The sequence below is a fragment of the Arachis stenosperma genome, chromosome 6 (assembly GCF_014773155.1).
Source record: "Arachis stenosperma cultivar V10309 chromosome 6, arast.V10309.gnm1.PFL2, whole genome shotgun sequence".
In the NCBI taxonomy this organism is placed as follows: Eukaryota; Viridiplantae; Streptophyta; class Magnoliopsida; order Fabales; family Fabaceae; genus Arachis; species Arachis stenosperma.
This window is the reverse complement of record NC_080382.1, coordinates 140,611,814-140,620,727: the sequence shown is the minus strand read 5'-3', so window position 1 is coordinate 140,620,727 and position 8,914 is coordinate 140,611,814. Positions and strand designations below refer to the sequence as shown.

Here is an 8,914-nt window from a genome sequence, read left to right as displayed (position 1 = left end):
TGGAATACTGAGATTGAGATTTTTACCGACACAAAGGATATTGCTATTTGCTACCATTCAACTACTTGCCCTCTTTGGATCGATTTTGATTAGATGTTTGTTATTTTTTCTTAATAAACTTTAAATTAGTCTTAAAAAATTTCATACAAGACATTTCGTCTTCAACAAAATATCTGACCTAAATATTAGGATAATTTAGTTGCATAAAATAAATAGAATTTAAAATAATGTAAATATTTTAAATTAGAACTGGTTACATACATATATATAAATCAAATTAGGATAACTCAATTTTAACTATTTACATGCCGAATTAGTTTACTACAAATATAATATATACATAGTAAATTGAATCAAACAAATTCGATTTACATATAAATAACTAAAATCAAATTACCCTGATTCAATTGTATAGATGTATTTATGATAGAACATGTAACAAGTTCTAATTTAAAATATTTGTATAATTTTAAACTCTATTCATTATATTGACGTGAATTATCCCAAATATTATATAATTAAATTTTTAGAGATTTATTTGTCTATTATACATATTAAAATTTTGATTAAAAAAGACAAAAAAAAACCAATTTATCTAACAAAAATAATTATCAAAGCTTTACAGAGAATACAAGTTGGTTAAGAATCAAAGTATTCTATTTAAAAATTAAAATTCTTTGAAAACCAATTTAAATATATTGGACAATTGGACTGGTACACTTCCCATTTTAAGGTCCTCCAGTGGCACTTTAGGGATTAGTGGGCCTAACTTCCAAAAACTTGCACACGATCGAGAACTATAGTAGTCAAGCAATTATTACCTACTTTTGTCAACACATTTGATCCACTCCACAATTACTTACCGTAGGGACTAATAAATTAATAATGGCATGTAACATACACATTGCTACGTTAACTCAATGTTATCAAACACATTGTTTGAAAAGTAAAATTGACCTATTTATTATTAAATCTAAGTAATCATGTATTCATGCACTTTATGTAGGAAAATTTTGCGAACTTAATAATCACGAGCGCCAAAACATTCACTTAATTTACGGCTAACCAAATGTTTTTCTACTGTACTCCAAACAAAATCCATCTAGAAATCTGGCGATGAAAGAAAACAATAAATACTAGCCCCTACCACCACTAAACTAGGCTAACCACATAATAAAATGCTACCAATAATCAAGGCATGACCACAATATTTAACAGAGATGAAGAACGGCCTAGATCGCACTAGAAGGTCCAGAACATAGAATATCCCAAATGCAGAGACCATAAGACGAGCGAGCAGCAAGGAATGAACAATTACAAAGTAGGCATCAACCTTTAGTTTCTTCCGCGTTTCTTTCCACTCTTCACCTCAGTTCCAGACTTTGATGAACTAGTTGCCTTCACCTTCACTTCTTCCATCTCTTTGGTTGAACCCTCCGAGTCCTCACTCTCTGAATCTTTTACCTGCAATAAACTAGCTTTCATCTTGCCTGTGCCATTGGACTTCCCACCGCTTTTAGTGGATTTTGATTTGGAAGCAGCACTCTTGGATGTTTCTTGCTTTGATTTTCCTGTCTTCGGAGTTTCTTGCTTAGACTTGGCAGAGGGTTTCGATGCACTAACATCATCATCTTTCGGCTTGCTTATCTTCGAACCGTCAGTGTTCTTTGACTTGCCAGATGCTTTCGGTGCAGCATCAATAGATTTACCGCCACCAGTTTTGGGAGTATTGTCCTTGGTTTTGCGATCAACTTTGCTACTGTCTTTGGACTTCTGGCTCGACTTCCCAGATGATCCCTTTGATTTGCTGGATGTGGCTCCTCCACTATAAGGAGATTGAAGTGAAGATCATAAGACAACAATCAAGGGATGAAACATACACCAATTAGTAACATTTACAAACCTTTTAGAAGAAGCGGCCTTTTTCCCATCACTTGTTTTTCCTTTCTTCTTTGTTGGCTCAGGCAGGCTGAATATCATGACAAAAAAAAATAAGGTCAAACATAAAAGCTGACAAACCATATACAGCAGTGACAACAAGATATCCATCAAACATGCACAACAACAGCTGTATAACAGTTAGACCAAGCACACATGGATATGCTTCCCGGGGGTTTGAAGCACAGAAACAAATCAATATTGATTTTTTTTTTTTGGGGCATAACAATAAGTATCTTCTACAATAAACGACATAAGCAGCACTTACATGTCATTATCATCAGAAACATCAGGACTTCTATGCTCGCTCCCTTCGTCCTGTTAACATTATGGCCATCATTAGTATTTATGCAATGCAGTAGAGTTTAAAATTATGAGACAAGAGACCCACCCCATCTGGAGCAGCAGTATCAAGGATTTCCCATCTTTCCTTTTTAAGATTTAATATCTCCATATCACCATCATCATACAAAACCTAAATAGAAAAATCAAGATTGTCAGGAAAGACAAGAATCTAAGATAGAGTGGGTTGTAAGATGTACCACTCAAATAGGAAACCATTCAACAAACAGAAGCCAAAATGTTTTTGTGAGTGACAGAACAGGAAGGAGATGGAAGGGTAAAGAGATGGTGGCATAGCTGCAAAATCACCTTGTGCTTCTTTTTGGAACGATCAAAGGAATCAACTACACCTTCATAATACCTGTAAAGAACATGCCAACAAGAATAGATTTTTATACTATAATTGCACCAAAAGGATAAGGGAATTTATGCACAAACACAGGCACATAATAGACTGAAAAACCAACCCAAATAAATTTATTTATAAAAAAAGTTCAACATAGCGCCTGTTTCAACTAAATTCTTTATTCTCTACCAAAGTCCAATGGACATGCTCTGCGATTATAAAAGCAGTTAAAACAAGAAAGAAATAAGCCTTTAAAAGAAACCATATTATCAAGGAAACAAACAGCTTATGCAGACATGCTTGCATATAGCAAATTTCAGCTAAATGCACTAATATATTACATTCAGTGTCCCAATTCAAATCTGATTTCCAGTTTTAGCATGTTGCAAATGAATAACACCAAGTACTCACATGTCATCATCTGGCCAAAACACTTTTACCCGTGTACCAACAAGACCTTCACCATCTTTGATATTTGATTCCTGGGACATAAGCCAAAAGATTAGGCAACCAAAATGAGAGTTGCAAGTGTAGTCTACCTAACGAGCACAAAAAAGAGAGAGAGAAAAGAGGGAGAGGGGGGGGGGGTTGTCAGAATTAGACTTTTTTGAATTGGTGTATACATTAAATATGTAGGCTGCATATAAATTACCATACTGATACTAAATACTATAAAGGTCGAATAAACCTAGAAGAAAGACAAACGGCACAGAAAGGAAACAAATGGATTGAGCAGTGCTTACTAATCTTTCACCATAACAGCAAGCAAATGAGAAAGAAACAAACAGGATTTGACCGTACTGCATATATCTGACATAGTGCATAGCTACTGCTAGATACACTAATAAACTCCAATAAAGCATCCACCCTAATAAATACATCACAAAGTCAAATTTTCAAAAAGCTAAAAAAAAAAACTAGATTCTTACATTTTCTTTTGCTGGAGTGCGCTTCCTCTTTGCACTTGTTTTGGGAGTCTCCTCTGGATGGTCATCTTTAGTTGATTTTGAAGCGGACTTGGGTGACAACACCAATTCCTAAAGTAGAATCATTACTAAGCAAACTGATCTGAACAAATAACAGCATAGTTCCAAAAGCAGGGCAAGAAATGACAAAAATACCTTCTCTTCATCTTTAGTGGCAGATTTTGCTATGCCCTTATCTGAGTTCACTTTGCCCGGTGCACGCTTTTTCTTGACCTCCGACTGCCTTGAAGAGGATCCAACACTACCCTTCTTGCTTTCTTCCAACTTCTTTGCTGACTGCTTTTTAGCGTCTGCGTCACTTATCCCGCTTCCCTTTTTATCCGAATCAGCTACAGTAGTCTTTTTCCCATCAGAACTACGATAAATTGTCTTTTTTCCTGACCGCCTGGAGGGTTTTGCTTCTGAATCACTGGTTCCTTCATCCACCTTTTTCAAACCATCATCTGTGGCCACTTCTTTTATAGTGACTTCTTTTGCAGAGCTATCTTTCTTTTTGGACCGTACATGTTTCTTTGAATCATTTTCATCCTTGTTTTCACTTGGCAAAGGAGAAGCGATATCAGGTTCACCTTCAGTTGTTTTGGGTGATGGAACCTTGGTGTCAGTCTCCTTGTCATTCTCTGATGGTTCTGCAGCCTCAACACACCCATCTTGTTGAGGAGAACTGGGAACTTCCTTTCTGTCACTTTTAGAGTCGGTCTGTTTTTCAGCTTCCTTCTCGACAGCAAGATGTGAACCCTCAGAAGGCTCAGCCGATCTTACTGATGGGTTGGTTTTTCTTCCTCTCCTCTTAGTAGCTTGTACCAACTTTTTTTCACTTTTGTCAGGTTTACCAGCGTCCAAATCATTGGGCTCCTCCTTACCTGGCATATCCATACCTTTCGTCTGATTAGAACAATTGGTATCATCTTCCGTCTTTGCAGATTTTGAATCTACCAAAGCATCTTCTTCTCCAGCCTGTGCAATGCCATTGCTCATGACAGACTTAGGGGATCTGCCAGTGATAGAACTATCTTGCTGTGGTGGTTCAGCTTCTTTAGCATCCTCCCCGGCCACCTGGCGAAGGATAATTGAAATGTTCTAGATTCCAGTTGCCCAGGATAAAAGAGAAAAAAGAAAAATTAACTCAAGAGAGAGAAGAACACACCTGTGCTGACTCCTCGACTGTCTCTTTCGTTGATTTGCTCTCACCTTCCTGGAAGATAAGACACTTAACAATTAGCTACCATGTCATGAAAATTATCCAACCGAATCAGAATATCATTAAGATAAAAACAGATAGATATACCACATGCTCACTCGTAGCACATGCATCATTTTGCTCCATGCTTCCAGGTGTATCTTGGCATATTGAAGCAAGAACATTACTGTAATTATCCAAAGAAATGCCCAATGTATTCACTGCTTGCACCAAAGAAGGTTTAAGCTTGCTTGCACTACATTCAAGGACTCTCTCCCCCAACTTTCGAGCGATTGGCAAAACTTCCTGAATCACAATGATATTGATCGTGAAAATTTATATAATTTGAGAACAAAACGTGCTAAAATTAAACAATATAAAAGAATTGTAACCAACCTCATTGTCTTTCTTTACACTGCCTAAGATTGGGGAAAGTAATTCCAGGGGAATATCTTCACTTTCCTCTATAACAAGGGTCATGATAGTTTCCATAGATGAAAAAACATTCTCTGGATGTTCCTCCCTGTAAGTTTCAAATCAAGCTTGTCAACTCCATTCACACTACAAACACCACCTCTAATCATTAAATAAGTTTTTATCACTTTTACAATATCAGCATTACATCAATTTATTAATCTAGTCAAGTCCATCTAGTGGGAAGAAAACGTTTTGATTGATGTAATGATAATGCTCATTCTACATAGCCTAATAGCAATTGTAAACAATCAGTAAAAGATGTAACATGCCTTGCTAAGAACTAATGATTGGGATGCTGGACATTATCTTGGATCTCTTTTGTTTGGTGGGGGGTACAAGAAAGAAATTCTATTATGGAGAATAGACAGATATGTAAAAATGACGTTCATTTAATTAATGTTCTCATATACTAATACTACCGACATTCATATTATATGCTTTTGCTATGCTAATAATATTATTATTAAAGTGGAATAAATGTCAAAACCTAGCAACACATAAAAAAATCAAGTGGCACTGGCAAGTCACCGGAAACTAACATAATTATCATTTAAAAAGACAAATCAATAACAATTAATTCTCAAAAACTTGCCAACTGAATGAAAAAAGCTTAGGTAGAATATATTCTAAAAGATTACATCATAAAGTAACTAATAAAATCATCAAAAATTATGTTTCAAAGAACTTTATATACAGCAGCTCTTACCTTACAGCCTTCAGGAAATGCTTAAACATCTCTACAATCAGGGTATCACATTCCAGATCCAACATTACCACACACGACCTGACTTTTGCAACTGTTTCGAGAATTGAAGTCCTCTTTGTATATGATCGGCTTGCCATATCATGCAGACTTTCAAATGAAGATACAATTAATTGAAAAACCTCCTGAAAGAGAAAATTATATTGGTAAAAAATTGAGACATAATTCATGATAAAAGAAGCACCAACCAATTTGTGGTAGAAAATAATCATGCACACCTTCATCTGGTCATCGTCATAAGGAGCATCAGGTGCAGTTATTCTTGTTATCTCACTGATGCAAGAGGCAACTGCGACTTTAACATCAACATCCGAATGCTTGAAAAGTTTATCTGCAATTAATGCTTTCAACGCCGGAGAGAGTGCATTTTGTGTAGATTGGCTAGGTGACTGTTCAACCCTTGATAGGCAATTCTCAACTTGCTGCAGTGCCAGTGGGACACATGTATTAAGCAATCAACCTTATTATCAAGTTTCATCAAAAACAGAATTCTTGATTTGACTTTACTTCAAATCATGTTCAGCTTAAACACTTCTCAGGGAATATTGAACAATCCTTTTGTTTTGCAAAAGGTGCAATATTTCTCAAAACCCCCCAACCCCTAAATTTTCTCCAAGAACAGCAACATCAAATGACCAACTTAAGTGTAGGTAAAGAATGAACAAGAAACAGACATCTAAAACAACACACACATACTACTCAATATAGGAAGGCAGCTTTTGCTCAGGTCAAAGTGCTGGGCTTTCCCAAACAGGAAACCATCATTCTGTGGACATCAAGAAGAATCAAAATTGACAGCCAAGTTTGGCCAGAGGAACATTACCAATTTATGTCATTTCTCCAACACAATATTAAGCATATCAACAAACACTAGTATAATGAGGCTTTTTCATAAATAAGAACACCCTACTGTAACATAAGAGCCACTAATGATAAAAATTTTGCACATAATTTCTCTCTCTTTTATATTAAACCCATAAAACCTGCTTTTTCATAGCCAAGTACGGTGTTCTGGCAGCCACAACACTGTTGCAGCACCCACCGTATCAGCATTGCAGTAGTCACAGCAGAACCAAAATTTAAAACTGTGGCCAAGACTTTAACTTGTAAATATAAGATATATGGATTCAAAATTAAAATTTGATATCATGATCATATGTTTAACCTAAATGACTGGATGAGTAAATTTTCCTTGTTACCAACAGTTACCAGCAAACATTTAATGTTTTGTAGTAAAAATTATTATGCTATCACATGATTTTATACGATGATCTTTTTTCTCCCAAAATGAAATCTAATACAGAATAATTTTATCTACAGCAAATGCTACTTATCAAAGAGAAATCCAAACACACCCAGCAGTATCTTCCACTATCCCGAACAATAACTCTGTAATCAATAAAAACTACAGAAGACAGCATACAATTCCATGTTTGCCACTTGCATCAATCTTTTATATCAGCTCAGTCAGTAGATGCGGGCAACTAAAACGTTTTGTTTTTCCTTAAGCAGACAACAGTAGATATTAATGTAACTCACACTCTATCCCAGCACATTGTATACTGAGTAGTCAGTACGGCTGAGAGAAGTGGCAAAAGAACATCACACGTGTAAATACTAAAATAATATTACGAAACAATGTGTTCGGAATCTCAAATACAAAAGGCTTCATTTCATTCACACAAATAATTCATTCAAGTGACAATAAATTAGCAATCTAATTCACTTCCAAATCATCCCCCTGCATCAAAATTTGAGGACTTGCAAACAAAATTGAAATTTTTTTACAAAATTTAAGAATACGGAGCAACATCAGATTCCTACAAATTCAAAAGAAGAACAGAAGAAACACAGAATCAGCAAACGTCACACATCTGCAACTCAAAAACCGATTCACGAATCCTTTGAAAATGAGGTTCAGCAAACAACACAGCACGATACCGTACAGGTATAGAATCACAAGCAAAAGGAAACCATTGTTAACGGTTTAGGGTTAACAACGATTGATGAAAATAACTGAAGGGAAAAAAAAAGAAAAGAAAAAGAAAGCGCTTACATCGAGAAGAGGTAGAAGTTCGTCGACGGATGAAGGAGGATCTAGAAGCCTGTTCCCAGCTTCACGAAGCTGCTCTTCGAGCTGCCTCTCAGCAGAAGCCATTGTTAACGGTCCTTCAAGGGGGGTTCTCTTCTTTGCAGATCTCACAAACGCTGTCTCACTCACTCCATCGAAACCCTAGAAACCACTCGTTCTCTCTCAATTCCAAATCGGAACCCTAAATGCGGAAATGAACACACACAGAGAAAGGTTAGGGTTTTTCGCTCAACGTTTTTTTTTTCCTCTCTTTTACTTTTCTTTCTTCCGTTCCGATACAGAGAAACGGAGAGAGGGGGGAGAGACAGAGAGAGTAAAGTGTGTTTCTTTTTATTTTTTTTTTTTCTGGTTGTGTGAGAAAATTAAAGACAGGGAAATGATTTATATGCGAGTTAAAGAAAATGAGAATTGGAAAAAAAGAAATTAATTTTTTGTTTTATTGAAAGTTTTTGTGGATTTTAATTTGGGCGGTTCAAAGCAGAATTGAGGCTCGGATCTCGCGGGGTCTGTGAATTTAAGTTAAAGTTGGGTTTTGAAATCCGCGTTTTGGATTTTCATTTGTGGTTTTGAGGTCCACGCAGCTATTGCGTCACCCAGGATTTTTTAACTTTTTTACCATAATTTGGTTTGGTATTTAATGCAAGATTTGACATATATATTTTACTATATATATCCCTTATATTTTAGAATATTTTTTAAAAAATTTATTTAATATTAGTCAATAAATTATTACATACATAATAAAAAATTTAAATTTTTAATACTTATTTAAATAAATTAATAAATTAAT

The 8,914-nt window shown here is 35.5% G+C and overlaps 1 protein-coding gene across 1 annotated transcript; it reads right to left on the bottom strand.

Moving 5' to 3' along the window:
- Window positions 1-947: 947 nt before the first annotated feature.
- LOC130933293 (sister chromatid cohesion protein PDS5 homolog C-like) lies at window positions 948-8,489 on the bottom strand. The gene is made up of 14 exons (XM_057862872.1): window positions 8,089-8,489; window positions 6,251-6,454; window positions 5,976-6,157; window positions 5,189-5,315; window positions 4,901-5,098; window positions 4,760-4,807; window positions 3,748-4,668; window positions 3,556-3,663; window positions 3,038-3,108; window positions 2,590-2,641; window positions 2,330-2,413; window positions 2,207-2,256; window positions 1,904-1,969; window positions 948-1,825 (listed from the first exon to the last, which is right to left on the bottom strand). The coding sequence occupies exons 1-14, from the start codon at window positions 8,188-8,190 to the stop codon at window positions 1,336-1,338; spliced, it is 2,703 nt and encodes a 900-aa protein (XP_057718855.1). The 5' UTR covers window positions 8,191-8,489; the 3' UTR covers window positions 948-1,335.
- Window positions 8,490-8,914: the final 425 nt, after the last annotated feature.

Bases quoted from the DNA above. Each gene is read 5' to 3' on its own strand.
- LOC130933293 (XM_057862872.1), bottom strand. From the start codon at position 8,190: ATGGCTTCTGCTGAGAGGCAGCTCGAAGAGCAGCTTCGTGAAGCTGGG. The intron at 6,158-6,250 runs GTGTGCATGATT...TTTCTCTTTCAG, and splicing joins ATGACGATGACCAGATGAAG to GAGGTTTTTCAATTAATTGT. The intron at 2,642-3,037 runs GTGAGTACTTGG...TGTTCTTTACAG, and splicing joins TTTTGGCCAGATGATGACAT to GTATTATGAAGGTGTAGTTG.